Source organism: Cnephaeus nilssonii (genome assembly GCF_951640355.1).
Source record: "Cnephaeus nilssonii genome assembly, chromosome: 10".
Classification (NCBI taxonomy): Eukaryota; Metazoa; Chordata; class Mammalia; order Chiroptera; family Vespertilionidae; genus Cnephaeus; species Cnephaeus nilssonii.
Window position 1 is genome coordinate 32,218,845 of NC_137081.1, and position 23,076 is coordinate 32,241,920.

Here is a 23,076-nt window from a genome sequence, read left to right on the forward strand (position 1 = left end):
AAGTGGTAATTTTTTTCATTAATATAGATATCAAAAAGAAATATTGCAAATTTCTTGGATAAATGCTCAATGTTTTCCTTATTTCAGTTTTGTTATTTCAAAGTATGTTAAAAATCATTTGACAAACTGCTGTTTATAAAAGGACAAAAAATTTCCTATATGAGATGATGGATGTTAACGAAACCTATTGTGGCAATCATTTCACATACATGTAAATCAAACTATCATGCTGTACACCTTAAACTTATAAACTGATATATGCCAATTATTTCTCAATAAAACTGGAAAAGATAGCTCAATTATCCTGAAAAACAGTGTGTGTGTGTGTGTGTGTGTGTGTGTGTGTTTTTCAGGAGTAAATGGAGGAACAAGTACACTGACACTCTGGAAAAACTGTTTATTCTATGTGTACAATAACAAACTCAGGCCAACACAAATTACAACCTTTGAATGGTAATCCTATCTAATAAAGACAGAATATGCAAATTGACAGTAACTCCGCCACAAAGATGGTGGCACCCACAGCCAATAAGGGAATATGCAAATTGACATGACAAGGCGAGAGGCGGAAGGCGGCTCCGGGCCGGAGCGAAGGCGGAAAGGCGGCTCCGGCCGGAGCAAAGGCAGTGCTGGCAGCCAGGGGAAGGAAGGCCTATTCTTGCACGAATCTTTGTGCATCAGGCCTCTAGTTCATATAATAAAACAACCAAAAGCTCATATAATTAGGCTTGAAGTAGAGGAAGACCCATCTAAATTTAAGAATACCATATTTTCCGGCGTATAAGACGACTTTTTAACCCAGGAAAATCTTCTATACGCCCAGTTGTCTTATACGCCGGAAAATACGGTCTTTTTAAAAATTACTTTCATGCATAGACATTCAATAGCAAGTTAATAAATGTTCTGGTCTTAATAAACATATAAAGAATGATTTGTGCCGAAACCGGTTTGGCTCAGTGGATAGAGCGCCAGCCTGCAGACTGAGGGGTCCCAGGTTCAATTCCGGTCAAGAATCGAACTTGACTTGGTTGCGGGCACATCCCTGGTAGGGGGTGTGCAGGAGGCAGCTGATCGATGTTTCTCTCTCATCGATGTTTCTAACTCTCTATCTCTCTCCCTTCCTCTCTGTAAAAAATTAATAAAATATATATTTTTAAAAAAGAATGGTTAGTAATAAGAAATACATTAGTCTTGTCATTGTGATCTTGACATGTGTAACAATTATATAGAAAACTAGAAGCCCGGTGCATGACATTCGTGCATGGGGGTGGGGGGAGGTGTCCCTCAGCCCAGCCTGAACCCTCTCCAATCAGGGACCCCTTGAGAGATGTCCGACTGCCCGTTTAGGCCCGATCCCACAGGCAGTCGGATATCCCTCTTACAATCCAGGACTGCTGGCTCCCAACCGCTCGCCTGCCTACCTGCCTGCCTGATTGCCCCTAACCGCTTCTGCCTGCCAGCCTGATCACCCCTAACCACTCCCTTGCCAGCCTGATTGACACCTAACTACTCCCCTGCCGGCCCGATTGCCCCTAACTGCCCTCCCCTGCCAGCCTGATCTTCCCTAACTGCCCTCCCCAACCAGCCTGGTCACCCCTAACTGTCCTCCCCTGCAGGCCTGGTCACCCCCAAGTGCCCTCCCTTGCTGGCCTGGTCACCCCTAACTTCCCTCTCTTGCCAGTCTGGTCCCCCCCTAACTGTCCTCCCTGCAGGCTTGGTTGCCCCCAACTGCCCTCCCCTGCAGGCCTAGTCCCCCCCCAACTGTCCTCCCCTACAGTCCTGGTTGCCCCTAACTGCCCTCCCCGACCGGCCCGGTCACCCCAAACTGTCCTCCCCTGCAGGCCTGGTCCCCCCAACTGCCCTCCCCTGCAGGGCTGGTTACCCCCAACTGCCCTCCTCTGCTGGCCTGGTCACCCCTAAATGCCCTCCCCTGCAGGCCTGATCGCCCCCAACTGCCCTCCCTTTCAGGCCTGGCCCCTCCCAACTTCCCTCCCATACTGGCCATCTTGTGGTGGCCATCTTGTATGTTGGAGTGATGGTCAATTTGCATATTACCTCTTTATTATATAGGAGGATATTTTTAAATGGCTTATAAAGTAGGTTGATTATGCAATTAATTTGTTTTCAAACTTTCTCTTGCCCAACTCTTAAGTACTACAAATCCCAGGCTAGTAAGTTCCAGTTACCTGTTCACTTTCTAAGTGTGTAATTCATTACTGCATTTAAAGTAAACTAAATCCAAATAGCAAAGTGCCAATTAAAGGTAACTTCTTTTAATGTGAGGTCACTTCTAATTTTGCTCTTAAATTTCATTTCAAAGCTTTTTCAAGAGAATTTAATAAAAAGAACTGAGAACAAATCCATACTTTGAAATTCAAAAGGACTGTAATAAACCAGGAGTTCTTAGCTGGGAGTGATTTTACCAATTCCCCTTCCTGCAGGAGACATGGACATTTGACAAGGTTTGAATACATTTCTGTCACTACTGGAGAGGAGGGAGAGGTTGCTGCTATCATCTACCAGGAATGTCGCCTCACATCCTACAATGCATGGGACAGCATAGTGCCATGGCTGAGATTCTGCAATAAGCCAACTGAAAACCAGGTCAGTTAAGAATTCAATATTGAGAGGGAGAAAAAAAGAATTTAAAAATAAAAAGAGTTCAAACCTGTTCACAAAAAGGCTTGAGATTGATCCGAAGAGGGAATGTGTAACAGCTAGTTTCCTTGTATCGTTCACACTTCACAAAATCAAAATTAAATCTTAATAATGAAACAGTAAGAAAGGGAGGCAGCTTACGTAATTTGGCCGACTGTTAAAAGAAAAATTTTTTAAGTTTTTAAAAAGCAGTTGCATAAAAGAATACGTTTCTTAAACAAAGCAAATTATGACATAATTTTAAGAGGAATATGTGCTTAAATCACAAACTAATCATGATGAACTGAATATAGCCCTTGATATAAACTCATCTATTTTATAGGACTAAAAGTGATATCACTCATTTATGCTTACAACTAAAATTTACAACCCAATTTTATGTTTTTAGTGTTCATACCCTAAAATCAAAGCTCTCTGATGAGCATGTTATAACTAGATGTTCTCCTCCCTAACAATGTTTCTTTCCTGCCCAAGTCCTAGCCTTTCATCTTCTTCCTTTTATTTACTAAAGAACGGGAGCTCTTAATCTGGGATCCCCAGACCTCTTTCAATGGATCTGGACCCTTGAAATATCAAAATTGTACATGTTTATATATTTTTATGAAGAGACGATCCATAGCTTTTATTAGACTTTCAAAAGTGCTCTAACTCCCCAAACGTTAAGATCTACTGACTGGGGTTTTATAGTTACTGTTCTTACAAGCAGGTAAGAAGTTTTTAAAAAATTTCTTGCTTTAAAATAAAACACGTAATTAAGCGGGGGTTTTTTTGTTTGTTTGTTTTGTTTTAAGTCATCAGCTTTTAGCCCTGGCCAGGTAGCTCATTTGGTTAGAATGTCATCCTGATATGCCATGGTTGTGGGTTCAGTCTCTGATCAGGGCACATACAAGAGGCAAGCAATGAATGCATAAATATGTGGAACAACAAACTGATGTTTCTCTCTCTTTCCCTAAAATCAATTTTTTTAAAAAAGTCATCAGCTTTTCCCAACTCCCTTACTCTAATGGCATATAAGGGGGGCAAAACATCCTTCCTCATATATAAAATTATCTAAAATCATAAATATTTAACATTCCTAAAAATATATTGTAAAACAATCCTAAAAATCAAGTAGATAATAAAAAAAAGTTAAATGATAAAACAGCAATTTAACCACATGGTAGATTTTCAAATAAGTCTAAAAAACTAACTCAACTACAATGTGGCTGAGAAAAGAAAGACTGCTCAAAATAAGAAAATCTGCATTAACTTAGGTAGTACAACTAAACCTAAATTTAAAATGCAATAAATCTAATGCAACTACAACAGAATGTAATTTTAAAAGTATCAAGATAAGCTCAACTGATGTGGCTCAGTGGTTGAATGGCAATCCATGAACCAGAAAGTCATGGTTCAATTCCCAGTCAGGGCACATGCCCGGGTTGTGGGCTCCATCCCCAGTAGGGGGCGTACAGGAGGCAGCCGATCAATGATTCTCTCTCACACTGGTGTTTCTATCCTCTCTCTCTCTCTCCCTTCCTCTCTGAAATCAATAAAAACATATTTTTAAAAAAATATCAAGATCAAAATATTTCCACTGAAAAAGAATTAAACCAATGATATACAAGATGCATAAAAGAACTGCTTTTGTTTAGCAAAAGGTTTTTATTTTACTAATGTGCAAATTAAGCCCAACTAAAACTAAAAATGTATTTAAGTATCTTTCAAAACTTTTTATCCTCTAAATTTTATATTTATTTAATTAGATTGTAGTCGTAACGCCAAAGATGAGATACAAACTAAATTAAGAAAACAATAAACCTCTCTATTTAGGTTTCCTAAAGGAGTAAAGGCTGGATAAAAGTATGTATTAAACAGTATAATATTTACCCTGGTTCAAATCCTATTGTGAAAGCTACAGGCGTGAGTTTATTGTTTTTATTACATTTTCACCTACAATGACCAGGATCCAAATCAATATCGTGTGTTATCTAAATCATTCCTCATTTTCTTTGTTAGAATAGTCAGTCATTGTCAGCTGTAGGAATAGTGTTATCTCGTTGTCATAACAGAGTAACTGCAAAGATATGTCTTTCGTGGTTGTTCTTTCAGTGAGTGCTCAATAACGAACGAGTGACTCGAGCTCCAGTTCATCATGCTAGAAAGAGCTATGACACCACCCACCAGCAGTGGAATACCGACCACTGTGGATAACAATGGCAGCAGCAGAGTTGATGCCACATTGCAGAAAAAAAATCATTGCTTACATCCTGCCCTCCTTTCATCCTGTATTTTGCTTTGCTGTACAAAAAGAAACCCAGAAGTACTGTCAAGCCCTTTAATTAGGGCATATTAGGTCTGCTGGAGTCGGGAAGGGGATATTGCATATATTGAAACTGTAAAATAACTGCCTATGCAGAAAGTGAAGAAAGCCATCTATTTTCATAGTAGTAGACAAAGAAAGAAAAGCTCAACAAGCGCCTTGGTTGGCAGAAATAAAAACATATTGCCTTCTTTGTAATGATAATTTGCAAAAAGCCGTGATGGTGAGGAGTTTATCACCAAAAGGTATATTTAAGAAACACTGAGGTACAAATAAATTTTTTCCTGGGAAAAAAAGAAGCTGAGAAAACTATTGAGTTGAAAGCTTAAAAAAAGCCTTTACTATAAAAATTAAAATACAGATATATATATATGTAAATGAGTTTTCGATCCTTAGTATTAACAGCTTCATGTATATCTTCTACACTGTTTCAAACAAGCTGACTTCACTTGATAGACCTTCTTGCTAAAGTACTAAATGGGCAACCTAAGAAAAGGCAGTGTCTGTCTTTACCTTTGCTGCTTTCACCAGCCGGTCACAAGTTCCACAGTGGTATAAGTTGTCACAGTCAAAAACTTCCTCTTCTACATACATGTTCCAGAGTGCATCTTCCAGACTTGTTACGTTTTTGACTGCTACTGTTAGATCTAAGAAGTCTTCCTAAAATACACATAAACATAAAAATTAAAAAACAATTTCACAGTTCACATATACATCACCAACTCATACACATAATGAAAATAATCAGATCTATTTTTCCTAAAATACTGTACATATCAAGGTATAGATCTCCTAATCATATACTGTGAAATTCATAACCAAATTATCTTTTCTAAAACTATAACTGAGCTTAAAATCATTGTAGATACAATAAAACCTATTTTATCAGGAGTTAAGACAAATGACGAATATACATCTGAATTGGGAAGTGTGTACATGCAGGGCTGATTAGTGTTGAGTCCCTAGACTAGAGCAGCAAAGGGAGGGCTGAATACTCAAATGGAAATTATGCTTACTCATCTGCTTCTGCCAGGGCTGGTTTAACACATACTAAAGAAGTTATAAGAAAAACAAAATTTTGAGCCAAGATAAAAAGGTATTCTATTTTTATGAAAATTAAGAGGATATTTTACAAAATGGGAGTCTATAAATTATACTGTAACTACATTTTAATTACAACATGTTTTTAGTAATAAAAACTTAGAAAATCTGACAAGTTTATAGAGTATTTAGTTTTAATAGCATTAAAGGCATTATTGGGACTATAAAATAACAGTATTAAGTTCATGGTAGAAATCTAAAGTAATAAAAGTAACATTTAGATATGGTCTATAATATATGTATGTGAAAAGTTAATTTCTGTAATTTATCATGTGCCTTAATATACAAAATAGTATGAAATTAGTTTGTGAATTACTATTATAGATAAATCATACAGTAATTCAAAGACACACAACATCTTAATATTTCCAAATTAGGCTGGCCAAACCTATTAGCACAGACAAAAAGAATCAAAAAGTATCTTTTATCCCCAATGCTCATAAAGAAATAGAAAAGAGAAGAAAATATCTGTGCCAAAAAAAGCAATTAATGCAACAATTAGAAAATGGCATTTAATTTTTTACTCATACCATCAAATACAGAAACTTTCTATAACTCTTGCCATAACAAAATATTTTTATTAAAGGACAGCTGTTCAGATGAAATCATTTGCTGTCGAAGATAGGTAGAGTAAATGGAGATTATTATATTTACATGAGCAAATTTCCAATTATATTGAATGGACAATTTATGTCATGACCAAGTATTATAGGTTATACTGGATTAAACATTATTATAATGGCTTTATATATGATTATGTATAATAAATATATATTTTAAACATATAACATTTAAATATAAGCATACATGTACAAAGAACTTTCTTAAAGACATTAATAAACTAAATCCAATATTTAATTACAGATATTTGTCAATACCCTATTTTTATTACTTCCCTAATTAACTTGATAATATTCCACCAACATCCATGATGAAGTCACTTTCCTTGGCCACAGATCTCTACTGGCAAACATCTCCCAACTCTATTTTCTAACTATCAGAATAAGGAATAAAACATTAAAACGATGTTTTACGATATTTGCTTCTTTCAGTTTACATGGAGAAATCTGGATTATAAACTTATGACTTAGGAGGAGCTAGAGTAAAAGAAAAAACCCCAATAAAGTGATTTCCAGAAATAAATAGTTAATCCTCACATGGTACCACAGGTCATAGATTTAACAGTATGAATTATTCTTAACAATATAACTTATTACTAAAACACTCTTGCATATTCACCTGCTTTTCACTGACATTCTTACATTCTTTACAAACAATCTGGTTAACAATGGTCCCATGATATAGACGATTGATGAGGTCATGGCCGGAGGTCCCAACTAAAGAAGTTTCCAAAGCACTAAAGAGAATTCGATTCAGTTCCTGCACATCATGTTGCCTCATTTCCTATAAAACAGGTAACTTTTAAATGTGATTTTGTGCTTCACATTTTTAAAAACAGATTTTTAAAGTGATATTAGTTTAAAAAAAAACACCCACAAGATTTATCAAATCTAAAGGTAAACCTCGATCAAACATAAGGATGACTAATCTAAACGAGCTGAGAACAGGTTAAGAGACCACCACCTATTTTCAGTTTTATTACAAAACAAAATATGAACAGGCAGAGCAGCAGGAGTGGAGAACCAGGAAAGTGAGGTCACAGCAAGCACAGAGGCTGGTGCTTTACAGAGGGGCGGTGAGTGCTACTAAGAGCCTGCTGAGAGCAGAGAGGTGTCTCCTGGAATTGGCACATGGATGTCATGAGTGACTTTCACAAGAAAGGAGGAAGAGGAACAAATTGAAGGTGCAGAAGTAGAGGCAGTGAAGGAAGACAAATTTAGAGTTCGTGTGAAGAGAAGCTGACAAAGTGGATAGAAGCTGAAGCAAGATGAGGGACTCAGGATCTTTTTCACTTTTCTTTTTTAACACACAAGACACTAGAGACAAATTTCTTCAGTATCTGCTGGGACAGAAAGCTTGCAGAAGTTTTCAAGCTATTTCTGAACAATCCTAAGTTTGCCAGAAGTGTCTCAGAGACCCTGTCTGCCACTGCAAGTCCAGTCCTACAGGGTTTCCTGCAAGATTTTATTTAGAAGTAAATAAGGTTTTCACAGCTTTAAGAAGTATGATACTAATAAATTAGTGGAAGCTCATTATCCAAAACAAATGGAAATCCATCAATTGATGACTAGATTTAAAAAACAAACACATTGCATATCCATGACATAGAATATTACGTGGCAATAAAAAGGAATGAAGTGCCAATACATTACTATATGATTCCGTTTCTGTGAAATGTGCAGAAATAGGCAAGTGCACAGGGATAGAAAGCAGATTAGTGGTTGCCAGGGGGTGAGGAGACAGGGATTGGGGGAGGGGGACTGCTAATGGGTATGGAGTGGGGAAAAGGTTCTAAAATTAATTGTAGTGATGGTTGTACAACTCTGTGAACATACTAAACAAACCACTGAATTGTACCCTCTAAAAGAGTAAATTTATGGCGTGTAAATTATATCTCAATAAAGCAGTTATTTTTAAAACAAGAAATTACCCCTAAGCACCTGCCCTTCACTAGAAATTTTTTTTTTAATTTCTTTATTGATTAAGGTGTCACATATTTGTCCCCATCCCCCCATTCCCATCCCCCACCCCTCCCCACGGATGCCCCCACACCCCTGTTGTCCTTAACCATTGGTTAGGCTCGTATGCATGCACACAAGTCCCTTGGCTGACCTCTCCCCCCGACCCCCACCCTCTCCTACCCTCCCTCTGAGGCCCGACATGAGCGAGATCATGTGTCACCAGAAATACACCTATAAGAACCGAATGTGAGACGGGCAACAATAGTTATGCTGACAGGCAAATGAATCAGTCTGTAGTAAGTTTCTTTCTGGACCAACAGTTCTCTTGAGACCCAATTTCAATGTCTACCAGTTCCTTATGTGTACGTGTCGGCACTGACTTTTCAGCTCTGGATGGTGGACAAATGGTGTTAATGCAGGTCCGACTCCCTCTGGTTTGGTCTCGCCCGGACGCAGGGACGTGGCCTCACCCGGACCCGGGACCCAGCTTCACCCGGATCCAGGGGCGCACGGCCTCACCCGGACCCGGGACCCAGCCTCACCCGGATCCAGGGGCACACGGCCTCACCCGGACCCGGGATCCAGCTTCACCCAGACCCAGGGGCACGTGGCCTCAACCGGACCCAGGTGTGTGTGGCCTCACCCGGTCCCGGGATCCAGCCTCACCTGGACCCAGGGGCGTGGCCTCACCCGGACCCGGGACCCAGCCTCACCCGGATCCAGGGGCGCACGGCCTCACCCGGACCCGGGACCCAGCCTCACCCGGATCCAGGGGCGCACGGCCTCACCCGGACATACTGTTTAGTAAAACCCCATTTACTTCCAAGTTCAAGCCCTACCTCTTTGACCTCATAGTATCGCCTAGTTAAGGAGTGTTCCTGTTAGAAGACGACCACAGTTCAGAGTTTATTGTTGAAGGCAACATAACATTATTCTGATCATTGCCTCTTTACATTCTGTGATAGTCTCCCATACCTGTGTCTTTGCAAAAACCCATCTATTTCATTAAAAAACCCACATAGACTTGGTTTCATTTTATACAGCTAACAGCTTATTGACAACAAGCACCTTTACTTGTTGCTGTCAAATGTTTTGTGTTTGTACACAGTGCAATACCCTTAGGGACACAAAGAGAACAAGGAAGGAAAGTCTTACACTAGGACAGTGGTCGACAAACCGCAGCTCGCGAGCCACATGCGGCTCTTTGGCCCCTTGAGTGTGGCTCGGCGTTAGAACCACTTCTTCAAAATAGACTCGCCCAGGCCGAAAACCGACTTCTGCGCATGGGTCACGAAGTTTCAATTGCACTGTATGTGTGCGCCCGCGTGTGGTATTTTGTGGAAGAGCCACACTCAAGGGGCCAAAGAGCCACATGTGGCTCGTGAACCTCGGTTTGCCGACTACTGCACTAGGACACAGGAAGACAATGAAGAGAGTCAGGAGAAAGGCCGGGAAAGGAAAGTGAAAAGACCTGCCAAGGATGATTTTACAGTTTTGCTTGAAGCATATGTTCAAATCAGAACACTCAGATTCAAAATCAAGAGCATGTCACAGAGGCAGACAGAATTATTGCTAGGTGGCTTTTTAAACTGATCAAACAGTTTGCTATATAAATGGTAATCACTTTATAATAGGTGTTCTACCTCAACTAGTCCATATAAAGATTCTCAGGATATAAATTGTAAAAATCAGCTCCTATACTTCTCTCTGTATCCACAACCCTCTCCCCACCCCCAAATCACAACTGTTCATAAAATCCTGCAAACAAGTGTCCAAAAATGTATTTCTGGCTTGTAATTATTTAACACAAGAGAAGTAAATATTTAAATAGTATCTTGAGATCCTAAAACAAAATTAAATAAGTTAGATAACATTAACCCAGTGTTTAGTCTTCATTGCCGGCAATGTTTCTCAGAGAAGCTGATCTCCGTACCTCATTGCTCGTCCATCCAAAGCTGTCAGTGAGGTCTGCTGTGGAGGCTGCTTCCTGGTCTAAGAGCAGGAGCTGAGCAAACAACCGCTGTAACTGTAAAGGTATGATTCGAACCTGAATGAGAACAAATGCATTTCTAAATAAGTCTTTTCAATGTGGTTTGGGCTTTTTAAAAGAACTGCATACTAATTTTATTACATCTCCTAGTTCACTCAGTTCACCCAGAAGAAAGTTTACAAATCTTATTACAAAGGGTAATCATTTTTCTTCAAAAATTCAATCCAAAGTGTTTCAGCTAGCTGGTGTTTTCTACCTGGACATAGTTCAGGTCAATACTATAACCCAAAGAGGCCTTAAAAAACTACCTCATTGATTACAGACGGATAGTAATTTAAGTCTCTAATACAATACTTCATTCTTTCTCTAAAATGCCTCAGATACAGACATACTCTCATGAGGAATTTTCCAGTCATAGACGGGCTGCACCCTGCCTTCCTTTCTTCCTGTGGGTTCCAAGCCTGTTCCTGTCTTATTTGGGGTGGAGAGGGCCAGGCTGACAGGAAATGCTGGTAAGAGCCTAGTTTGCAGACCAAATTTAAGCATCTAAAGTGAGAATCAGCCTTTAGAAACTTTTATTGCAATTTGACATTGTCATGACATCTTTATTATATCCCACAGAAGTATAATCTGCAACAGATTGGGAATTTTTAAAAATACACAAAAACTGGCCCTTTGCTGCACAGGTGGCCTGAGAAGCACTGGGCTGGATCACAAAAGACTTCTTGTAAGAAGTACTGATTTTAGCCTGAAAGCAACAAACTTCTGAATGATGTTTAAGCAGGGGAGAAACATCATTAGATCTGCACTTATGATAAACCAATTCCTCATTCAATTTATTTCCAGAATACCAAACTGAATGAATACTGGTCTTATTTGTTGTTAATACAAATAAGTGCATTATGTAGAGTTTCTGTTAGGCTAGTGTGGGCCATTTGCAAATATTTCCTTCACCAGAAGAAAGAATAAACACAGTAGCCGCAGCAGCAACGACATTACATTTGACAAATTGTTCCATTGTCAGTAGGGTATAAGCCAAGTCACTTTCTGAAAATAATAATCATATTTGGTAATTAATTAATAAAATTATCGATTTCTATAAGAAATTAATTCCTTCCTTAAAAAAACACTCCCTCAATACTCTAAAACAGCAACAACCCCTGTAAATCATAGATTTAATACCTTTGCATCAGGATTATCCTTTTCCTCTAAAGAACCAAGCTCTTCTGGGCCAAGAGAAAATAAAGCTTCTAGACAAAAAAGTAGAATCAGAGATGTAAATGACATTATTTCATTTTAGAAAACCAAGGCCACCAATAAATAAAATCAGTTAACAATTCAACAATATGATTGCAGCAATGTTTACACCCTTACTCTACACATTTTACATTCTAGTAACATTATTTTTAACCATCTATATATATACTAGAGGCCTGATGCACGAAGATTCGTGCAAGAATGGACCTTCTTTCCCCTGGCTGCCGGCAGCACCTTCGCTCTGGCCGGAGCTGCCTTTCCACTCCAGCCCAGTGGCCCAGAGCGGCTGGGGTGGTGCGGAACACTTGTGTCCTGCCCCGCCCTGCCCCTAGCCGATTGGCACCTGTGTATGCAAATTAACCCGCCATCTTTGTTGGGTTGATTTGCATACTCGCTCCTGATTGGCTGGTGGGTGTCGCAAAGGTACGGTCAATTAGCATATTACTCTTTTACTAGGTAGAAAAGTCCAGAGACTGGAATGACGGAACAACCAGTGGCTATGACATGCACTGCGGCAGCCAACCAGCCTGATCTGGGCCCTGATCAGCCCACCACCCCTGGCCAGCCCGGCCCCTGATGGGCCCCCAACACCCTGACCGGGGGTGAGGCCAGCTGGCCAACTGCCCAGGGCCCTTGCCCCTGGCTGGCCCCCAACATCCTGATTAGGGGTGGGGCCAGCCAGCCAATCACCCACAGCCCCTCTGCCCCTCCAGCCCAGCCCGATGGGCCCCCATCAAGGCAGGCCAGCCAGACCCCACCAGTGCACAAATTTGTGCACCAGGCCTCTAGTTGACTATAAAGGGCATGCTAAGGTTTCAGCATGAAAGATCTAGAAAAGGAAAACTATTCATATAAAACTAAGCAGAAACATTAGAAATCTGTGATGGCCACAGTCAGTAGGTCCCTAGAGCTACCTAAAGAGTATCAGGAAATATAACAAATAATAGTTTTGCATATGATCAACAGCAAGCCATCCTTTCCTGAGAAGGACCACCTTTAACTCTGACCTTGCCCTTCCTTTTAGGGGTATGTAAATATCTATCCTAGGTTGAGAGTGATAACAGATGGTAGTGGGCTTAGCTGGAAAAATAAGTTGGTAGCTCAATGCCACTCACCAGAATCCTATATAATAAAAGCCTAATATGCTAAGTGTCTGTTCGTCCGTTCAACCAATCAAAGCATAATACGCTAATGATATGCTAAGGCCACTCAACCACTCGCTATGATGTGCACTGACCACCAGGGGGCAGACAGTAGACTGGTCAACCAGTTGCTATGACGTGCACTGAACACCAGGGGGCAGATGCCTCGACTGGTAGGTTAGCTTGCTGTTGGGATCCAGTCGATCGGGACTGAGTGACACAGGCCAGACACACCCTGGAGCCCTCCCGCGTTCCCTCCCCAGCCCCAATCATGCACTGGTGGGATCCCTTGGCCTGGCCTGCATCCTCTTGCAATCCAGGATCCCTCGAGGGATATTGGAGAGCCAGTTTCGGCCCCATCACACAGGCCAGGCCGAGGGACCCCACTGGTGCATGAATTCGTGCACTGGGCTTCTAGTTTTTAAAATAATACAACATATAGCTATGCCACCCAGTGAGGGAATATATGAATCTTTTGGGAAGTCTGTATTCAAACCTAGATAGGAACTCCTACTGGGAACTTAGATATACTCCAGGGAGAGAAGGGATGGGATGGGTGTTGTCCCCCACTGGCAACCAGTGCTACCTAGTGATTACTATTATGAATGTTATACTCCTCCAGAATTCCTGGGAGGAACTGGGAAAAAATGAACTACAAGGACTTTTACAATCATCTCCCACTACTCTCAGCTACACTAAACTGGGAGTACAGTGGAACCCAATCTAGCCTAACTCCATAAAATATGATTCCAAGAAGCTCCAACACTCTTCTCCCCCAGTCCTTACTCTTTCCCAATTATACTTCTCCTTCAATAAGCATTGGGATTCATGCCAAGCCTTACAAGGAGTTCACAATCCCCACTAAGATATCAACCCATGTGCTTGGCTGGTGATCTCCTTTGCTAGAGAAGATGTCCTGGGACTCTCAGCCCTATTCTTGCTTAGTGGTACTCGTCATGACCTGCTCCACCCCAAACACCTGCCTCAGTATCTTTTTAAGGCTACTTTTCTACTTTAGGTTGCCCTTAAACTTCAACAATATTAAAACTTGGAAAAGTTCTAACCCCCTCTAGGGATCTGCTTATTGAGACAGAAAATTTCTTATGGTGGAATTACTGAATGCATCAGGGAGATATTTTTATGGAGGGGATGGAATCAAGAACAAGAGGCCCCACTCTTAAATCCCACATGCAGTCCAATCCACTAGAATGGCCCTGGGAAGGGGACATGGTAAATATTTACCAAATCTCTGGAGGGAGGAAGTCTTTAAGCTCAGAAGCAACAGAGAATGTCACAAGGATTTGATAAATGTGCATTGGTGGTAAGGGGAATGGGGCAGTCGACACAGGATGAACCACGTTGTCTGTCCTCAGAATACAGAGACACTGTGGAGAGCTAAGCTACAAAACCACATAGAGCTGGGGGCCCCAATCAGGGCCATGTGCAGGCAAAAGAACGTTCACAATGAAAACAAGACAACATGGAGATGAAGACTCCTGTAGAGGAAGCTAGTTTGCAGAGATGGGAATGGGATAAACATGTAGAGAGAAACAGGAGCAAGAAATTAGGGCCTGATAAGGTCAGACTGGCTTCCTGTAGGTCATTTCTGGGATATTTCCTTACATTCTTACAATAAATTCCTTTTGAAATTTAGTTAATTTGAGTGGGTTTCTGTTCCTTGCACACAATCCCTTTGTCTAATGTCATGCTTGGGTTTTTGAAATTCACTATTTCCAGATTTTAGAAAGGTAATATGAAGAAAAGGTTAACATTATGTTAACTTTAAATCCTCAGCAGGGTCTGGGACAAACAGTATCTGTTAATCAAAATTAATATTCCTGTAACAAATGAATGAATATTCACCCAAGTGAGATAACTATACTATAAAAGGTTTCACATCAGGTCAGGTTCTAACACTCAAACAAATTTAGATCATATTAGGTTGTCAGAGTTTTATGAATTGCAGAACTGCAGATAAATGATTACGAACTGTTTAAATAATGTGACACCCTCCCCATTCCAAATGATATAATTGCTTTGGGTAACTCTGGCTTATGTGTTTATTACTTTGGAGAAATTTTAAAACTCAAAAATACCAATAGTGTAACAATAATGAAGGTCAGTACTCATGACAAAATTGTCTTTATGTTGTCTTTTAAATTATAAGAATTAGAAAAGAAATATTGCCATTTTGTTACTAAATATTACAGTGATTACATAGAATATACTTAAGATAACTTAAGCTTCACATTACCATTTTGTATGTTACATTAACAATAAACACATGCTGTAGAATACACCTTTAAGATACTTTGTCTCTTTGTGATCTTGCATAATTACATACAGGCTACTAAGCAAATGCATGTAATAATAGCATACCTCTGAATTCAGGTGTAAAATGAAGAGTCTGAAGAAGGGAATTGAGGTAACAAGTTCCACCCTGATTTCTGATTCCGCTTAAATTAGTAAATTCTCTAGGAGCAGGTGGCTCCAATGGTTTGGCCTTTAATTTTTTTCCTTTTCCATACTGATTATTTGATACACTGGAATAATCCTCTTCAAATAGGTCCCCAAACATTGTGAAACTAAATATCACCTTTAAAAAAGATGACATGTTAAAAATGCTTTTATTTTTACAACGAACTTTCTCCCCATCACCCTATATTATTCTTGGGAGTCTCTGTTTTTAAGTCTTCCCTGGGCAAGTTACTTAACCTTGTATGTAAAATGAGATACCACCTATCAGACATGGTCATTTAAACAATCAAATGACAATTAAAAGCACTTAGTGCACAGGGTTTGGCTCACAACGCACCACAGCTGTTTTTAAAAAGGTATACTGGCATCACTAATGAAAGCAGAAATAATACCCATCGCCACATCTAACCTACTGCTGGGGTGGCGAACGCAAAGCAAGCCTAGATCCTGAGAGCTGACAAGGGCCTGGGACGGTCAATCACTTCCTAAAATCTCTGCTTCTCACACTCCTTGTACCAGATTATGACACTGAAATGAATTAAATGGAACTAATTACCCTTTGCCGCAGCTAAGTGCACGGCCCCAAAGCTGGAGAGTCGCGAGGAGTTCACGACCATTAAAATTACTGAGCAAAAGGCCGCCTAGTCTGCATCCAGCGATCCTGACATTAGCCCCAGGGATCCAGGCCACTCGCTCAGGGTCTCACTTGAGTGCGGCGCGACGGAGGGCCGCATGGAAATGAGAAATGCAAAGCTCCTTGCACCTTTCCGAAGTGACAGGAAACGCTGAAATGCAATTATTTTCCTTTTCAAAGCTTTCCTCAAAAGAAAAGCACAAGAAATGGAACTCGAAAGTCTGACCTCGAGCTCGTGGCCTGGACTCCTGTCGCTCCCACTCCTGGCCTAGGCCGGGCCCTCAAGCCCTCCCAGTCACCCCTGGGCCCGGGGGCGCGAGGAGGACCACTGACCCGACGCCAGAACCCCGCGTCCCCGGGCCGGCCCGGAAGTCCCTCGCCTCTCCCTCCTCAGGCCGTGCCGCCCACACGGTCCCTATGCCTCCCAGGTCCCTCCGCAGAACCCCGGCCGCCAGCTCCACTTACTGCCTAAAGCCCAGACCCCCGCCCCGGCCAAAACCCGTAGCGAACAGACGCGCCCCAAGTGGGCACCGCCATGTCGGCGCAGGCGTGTCTCCGGCAGCTTCCAGCGTGAGCAATTTATGGAACTCGGACTACGCGACCCAGGATGCCCCGCGGGAGCTCCGGCCTTATGGGCAATGTAGTCCTTTGGTCCCGGGAGTTTGGGAGTCGGGTGGGAGGGGAGCGCTCGCTTTCCCGGTCAGTTTCGCGGTTCCCGGGTCCGCGGGTCCTATCGGTCAGGTGGCCGCTCATTCAATCGCACCTTAAAGTTTATACTTATTGCTGTTGGCAATCCGCACTAGTTGCGGTGGAGTACCCAAAGATCACTTGTCTTTTGTAATGGCTAATTCCCAAATTACCTAAACAATGGAAACATTTGTGTAAGGCTTCAGCTTGGCTATGCACTTTCAAAGACATTTTCTAGTGTATCTCTAGTAAAAAATGTACCACGTAGCCTTGAACCTTTATGATAACCTCAATGTTTGTTTTGTCTGCACCAACTCTAAATAGCATTCACAAGAATACACTAAAAATATCTCAAAATTATCCTCTCTTGCTGACTTGAATACCTTTAGCGGACTGTTTCAGTAGCTTATGTATGTAGGCCCTACTTCTGGCATCTCCCCAATCCAATCCAGCTTCCATCTTGGAATGAATGAGGGAGACAGGGAGAAAATCCTCTGGACTTCAGCTAAAAGCTGGAGAAATTGAGAATAGCTGCAAGGCAGGGGTCCTAGTGAATGCCAGACTAAGAGATTTGTAGATGGAATACTTGAGGGAGACTCCTGTAGCTGGAGTGTTCAGAAGTGTTGGTAGGGAAAGACCTGAAGGCAGCGCACCAGCTACGAGGTCAAAGGTCTAGGAAACTGCAGTGGGAAAAGTCTGTTCTCAGTTCTCATTAGTCTTCACTTGGCCACATTGCCTCTTGACTTCAAGACTCTCCTCCCTGGCCCTTGGCATACTATTCTATTGCTTCCCTTCTGCACGTTGCTTCTCTTTTACCAGCTGTGCTTCATTCCCCTCTTCCAAATTGTAGATATTCCGCGAAATTCCATTCCCTGATCAAGAATGAGCACCGAAAGTTAGCTCCACCAGGACACGGGCTGTTAAAACCAGAACGATTGTTGGCATGGAGGCTGAGATGTCTCTGAAATGAGTGCATCTGCCCTGGAAATTCCAAAAAGTGATCATGACATGGACTACGAGGAGCCAGACTGGTCAGCAGGTGATGAAAAACCTGCTCTGCAAAAGAAAAAGACCAGAGAAGTCTGGGGAAACACGGGACTTGGTTGGAAAGTCTGTAAGGAGGATTCTCCGAAAGGTCGGGGCCTCTAGGGGAACCTTGCTGAAGGCAGCAAGCAGCCCCTGCCTTGACTTTTCCAAACAAGTCCGAGACCCCGGGGTATTTTGCTGGAATCTCTATGGTTAGTCTTTAGACCCGACCTTGTAGAAGAATGTGCTTTCTCAAGGATGCTTACCCTGCTGATTATATCTAGAGGTTAATTTTAGTTCAAGCTGTTGTTACAATAAAAGCCTAAGGAGGCAGGCAATCAGGGCCGTTTTGGGGCCTCCTGCCAAGCAGCCCCTTAGCCTCTCTTTCACAGAAATGGGTCAGAGTAACCCATTCATCCGTCCCTCAGTGTCTGCTGGTCAGTCCCGGCAGAGAAAGTTGGATCAATCACTCAGGCTGAGGTTTAGCAGTTCCCTGGCAGGGAGCCATAATGAGTTGCTTTTTATTTTTTTATTCATTCATTCATTCATTCATTCATCCAATCTTTAATAAATATTTAGTAAACACCTTTATTTATTTAATGAGCATTTACTAAGTGGCAGGCACAGGGCTAGAAATTTTAATATTAATCTGACTGATAAAGGCCCCTAAATTCATGGAGCTCACTTTATAATGGAGGAAACTAAGAAAAAAGATACATGATAGCTGTAGTGATAAGTAATTTGAGGGAAATAACAGAAGAATGTGACAGTAAATGGCAAGGATGGGGGGCTATTTCTGATATTGGCCTAAGATCAGACTTCTTAAAGGAGAACTTCCTAATGAGGAGGCACAGGAAGAGCTCAGGAAAGACCCCTCCAGGCTGAGAGAACAGCAAATACATAGGTCCTGAGGTGGGAAACTGTCCTGTTCCAGATGTAGAAAGGAGGCCTTGAATGAGTGGAGAAAGCAAATGGAGACTGGTTAAAGAGGTGGACTCACCCACCTTTTGGCCAAGGCGAGGATGTTTTCTAATTGCAGTGGGAAGCCATTCAATGGTATTACACAAAAGATCGCATAGTGATTGATGTTTGAACAAACCCCTCTGGCTTCTGTCTGCAGGGCAAAAATGAAAGTGGAAAAACTAATTTTTGATGCAGTTCTTGGAGTTCAAGTAAGAGACGATGGTGGAATGATGTCCAGGCACTAGAGAGCAGAGCAGATGTGAGATCTCCTTTGGAGATAGGACGGGACTTGGTCATGTGGCGGCTTTGTAATGTATCAATGGGCTAAGCTGAATTTTGTTTCCCAGAATTCCCTTCCTATTTCTTTTCTTCTTTTTTTTTTTTTAAATATATTTTATTGATTTTTTTACAGAGAGGAAGGGAGAGGGGGAGAGAGAGCTAGAAACATGGATGAGAGAGAAACATCCATCAGCTGCCTCCTGCACACCCCCTACTGGGGATGTGCCCGCAACCAAGGTACATGCCTTTGGCCGGAATCGAACCCGGGACCCTTCAGTCCGCAGGCCGACGCTCTATCCACTGAGCCACACTGGTTAGAGCTCCCTTCCTATTTCTGATTAGGGTTAGTCACAGAGACATTTTTACCTGAAATTGAGGAGCAATGTTTGTTTTCTTACATGCAGAAGTGTGGGACAGGCACTTCTGTAGCTCATACATGTTGTCACCTACCTGCAGACTCACCTCATTGGCATGAAGTAGCAGTTGGACCTGCACCTGCCCTTCCGTGCCCTGGCTCCTCCTTCAGCTTCTCCCACACCTGGGCTAGGTGTGTGTTTAGCTCCGTGAGGAAGAGCACCAGCTTGTCCTTCAGGACCCCCACGTCATCAAGGTTGGAGGTAGTAAGAACACTCCAAGGTTCTAGTCCCTTCTTGTAGATCCAAGTTCATTCCTGTGGGTCCAAGCTTATTGGTCCCTTCCAGAAGACCCACCCTGATGTCCTGAAATTCTAGCATCAGAGGCAAAGATTGTTAATAGAGATCCGTTCAACCAGCTCCCACATGAGTCAAATCCCTATGACAAATCCCTGACTATGGGTAGCGTTGGTGGTTCTGCTTCTCTGATTGAACCCCGACTGACTCAGCTTGAATGGAGGGGCTGTGGGAGAGCGATGCCTTGTACATTGTTTTACTTGAAACACCAGGTAGATGAAAATAGCATTTACTGAGCCAAACTGGGAGATGAGGAAAGCTCTGGTAGGAAACTCAAAAGTCGTGATTTGAATATATTAACTCTTGGAAGCTAGTGTGGTAAAATTGGAATGCTATTAGAATGTAATCTATATATTCAGAACAAATAAATTAGGATAGGGGGCAGTTTTTGAGTTGTTATTATAAGAAAGAGCTTCCCAAAAATCTGGGATGTCTACAGATAAAATGGCTTGCTTCAGAGGTGGGCTAAAGAATGGCCATGTGGTCCTCGCCAGTTTGGCTCAGTGGATAGAGCGTCGGCCTGTGGACTGAAGGCTCCCAGGTTTGATTCCGGTCAAGGGCACATGCCCAGGTTTGGGGCTCAATCTATAGTGGGGGGCATGCAGGAGGCAGCCAATCAATGATTCTTTCTGATTCTCGTCGTTGATGTTTCTCTCTCTCCTCTCTCTCTCTCTCTCTCTCTCTCTCTCTCTCTCTCTCTCTCTCTCTCTCTCCCTTCCTCTCTGAAATCAATAAAAATAGTGTGTTGTTTTTTTTTAAGAAAGAATGGCCATGTTGACAGGAGAGGAGACCCAGGCAATGGATGGATACAAAACTGTACTTAATTTTAAATAGCCTTCTAAAAATGTTTTTCACTAAAACTTTAGTCATAGGGCCTCCTGCATTAAAGATAAGCACACCACCCCTACAGTGACGCCCAGATGCCTATGGGTCCCACTCCTGCAAGCAGTAATAATTTGGGGCCAACACTTTTGAGTTCATGATTACTCTTACAAAAATTGGGATTTTGACCCAAGTGGTTGGCAAAGGTAAAAAAGCATGACCCTGGCCTGAAAAACTTGCAATTTTATTTGCATTTTTGTTTCCTTATCTGTGCTGTGTTACTTAATCTATTTGTTATGCAATCTGTGCCCAAATGCTATAAACAAGAACCTTTTAAACTAAAGGTCATGTGTTATTAGTGGATTATCACATTTATTGAGAGGGATTGTGATTAGCATTTAAAGAGAGAGAGAGAGAGAGAGAGAGAGAGAGAGAGAGAGAGAGAGAGAGAAAGGGGGGGGGAAAGAAATACAATAGTGAAATTACACAACATGGACTCTTCTGTCTGGCTTAGTTTATTGTGCAGATTTTTTTTTTAAATTCATCCTTGCTGTTCAAATATCAAAACAAAAAACAAACAAACAAAAAACCCCAAACCAGTCATTGCCAATAATTTACTCATAAGAAAATACTGAACGATATGTTTTCCTGTTAAGAATAGTTTGCTCAATGGTTAGAGCGTTGGCCCACAGACTGAAGAGTCCCGGGTTCAGTTCCAGTCAAGGGCATGAACCTTGTTGGCAGGCTCATCCCCACCCCAGTTGGGGTGGGTATGGGAGGCAACCAATCGGTGTGTCTCTTTCACATCCATGTTTCTCTCTGTCTCTGCCCTGCCCTTCCACTCTCTAAAAATGAATGGAAACAAATATTCTTGGGTGAGGATTAACAACAACAGCAACAACAACAAAATAGTTTTGATCTTTACCTGGCCAGTGATAGTGCCATGACTTCAATGCTGGTTTACAAAGGTAATTATTAAGCAATGGTTTTTGGACCCTGCGTACTCAGGAAGATCGAAAAGAACATTTCAATAAAGCTTGCATTTTTGGAATTTGTCCCAAAGGAAACATTGGATTTTATCCTCAGACTACTCTTGGGGCAGGTTTTGTGCCTGTACTTCTTCCACCGACTGTATCACTCAAGCTTGGAATCCAGACCACCGGGCTGCTCCGGGCTGCCGCTATCCAATGGCTCCTGCGGTGTTGACTGGCCTCCTTCCTCTATGTGTGTGTCTCCTGCTGGCACCTGGCTTTGCCCAGGCAGGCAAGCTGCTGGTCATACCCATGGATGGGAGCCACTGGTTTACCATGCGATCCGTTGTGGAGAAACTCAGCCACAGAGGGCATGAGGTGGTGGTGGTCAGGCCAGAGGTGAGTTGGCGCCTGGGACAATCATCCAATTATACTGTCAAGACTTATTCCACATCTTACACTCTGGAGGATCTGAATGATCAGTTCCGGATTTTCGCTGACTCTCAGTGGAAAACTCGGGATCAAAGTGTATTTGCCCTGATAATGAATCCATCAAACACTATTTTTAAATACTTTTTTTCAAATTGTAGGAATTTGTTTAATGACAAAAAATTAGTAAAATACATAGAAGATAGTTCTTTTGATGCGGTGTTTCTAGATCCTTTTGACATGTGTGGCTTAATTGTAGCCAAGTATTTTTCACTCCCGTCTGTGGTCTTCACCAGAGGGCTGTTTTGCCACTATCTTGAAGAAGGTGCTCAGTGCCCCAGCCCGCTTTCTTATGTTCCAAGGTTTCTCTTGGGGTTCTCTAATGCCATGACCTTCAGGGAGAAAGTGCGGAACCTCATCTTCCACCTGGAGGAACATTTACTTTGTGGCTATTTTCTCAAAACTGGTCTAGAAGTTGCCTCTGAGATTCTCCAGACGACTGTCACAGCATATGACCTATTCAGCCAACCATCCATTTGGTTGTTACGAACTGACTTTGTTTTGGACTATCCAAGACCTGTGATGCCCAACATGATCTTCATTGGCGGCATCAACTGCCACCCGGGAAAGCCATTGTCACAGGTGAGTTACCTCTAGTTTCCCATGCTCAGAATAGTGTGGCTTGCACAGGAAAGAGAACAAACATGCCTTACTGATTTGTAAATTTACGTTAGTTGCATTTGGAATCCCTTCCTAGTTTAATGAATTATTTTGTGTCAATTCATTTAATTCTGTGTTAGCAAATTTTATAGAGTCGTCCCCTTTGACACTCATTTGTAAACAATTGCAATCATTGTATACAAAAATAATTGTATACAAAAATACTGTAAAACACAATAAGAAATAAAACCTCTGTTTTTGTTAATCCAGTGCTACGCAATATGAAAATGCTTTTAGTAGTTTTGTATGCATTTTTTCTTTTTCTGAAGTTATTTTACATATATGCATATAGCTAATGTAAATTCTCACACTCATTTTATGAAAA

The 23,076-nt window shown here is 41.7% G+C and overlaps 2 protein-coding genes across 6 annotated transcripts in view; one reads left to right on the plus strand and one right to left on the minus strand.

Annotated features, from left to right (window-relative positions):
- Positions 1-16,714, minus strand: part of USP40 (ubiquitin specific peptidase 40) — a 73,697-nt gene extending 56,983 nt beyond the window's left edge. For 4 of the 5 annotated variants that reach the window (XM_079782031.1, XM_079782030.1, XM_079782032.1 and 1 more), the window contains exons 1-7: positions 16,610-16,714; positions 15,412-15,628; positions 11,816-11,883; positions 10,577-10,690; positions 7,301-7,465; positions 5,474-5,620; positions 2,669-2,812 (exon numbers count right to left, since the gene is read on the minus strand). In XM_079782031.1, the coding sequence (XP_079638157.1) occupies positions 2,669-2,812; positions 5,474-5,620; positions 7,301-7,465; positions 10,577-10,690; positions 11,816-11,883; positions 15,412-15,610 (837 nt within the window). In that variant the 5' untranslated portion in view covers positions 15,611-15,628; positions 16,610-16,714. The remainder of the gene's footprint in view (positions 1-2,668; positions 2,813-5,473; positions 5,621-7,300; positions 7,466-10,576; positions 10,691-11,815; positions 11,884-15,411; positions 15,629-16,609) is intronic. The other variant, XM_079782033.1, reaches the window with a different exon arrangement.
- Positions 16,715-21,818: 5,104 nt separating this feature from the next.
- The window catches only part of LOC307106329 (UDP-glucuronosyltransferase 1A6-like), a gene marked incomplete at its 5' end in the record, with an annotated part of 51,794 nt that continues 50,536 nt past the window's right edge, over positions 21,819-23,076 (plus strand). Inside the window, one exon of the mRNA XM_079782723.1 lies at positions 21,819-22,673. Within this exon, the coding sequence (XP_079638849.1) occupies positions 21,819-22,673 (855 nt within the window). The remainder of the gene's footprint in view (positions 22,674-23,076) is intronic.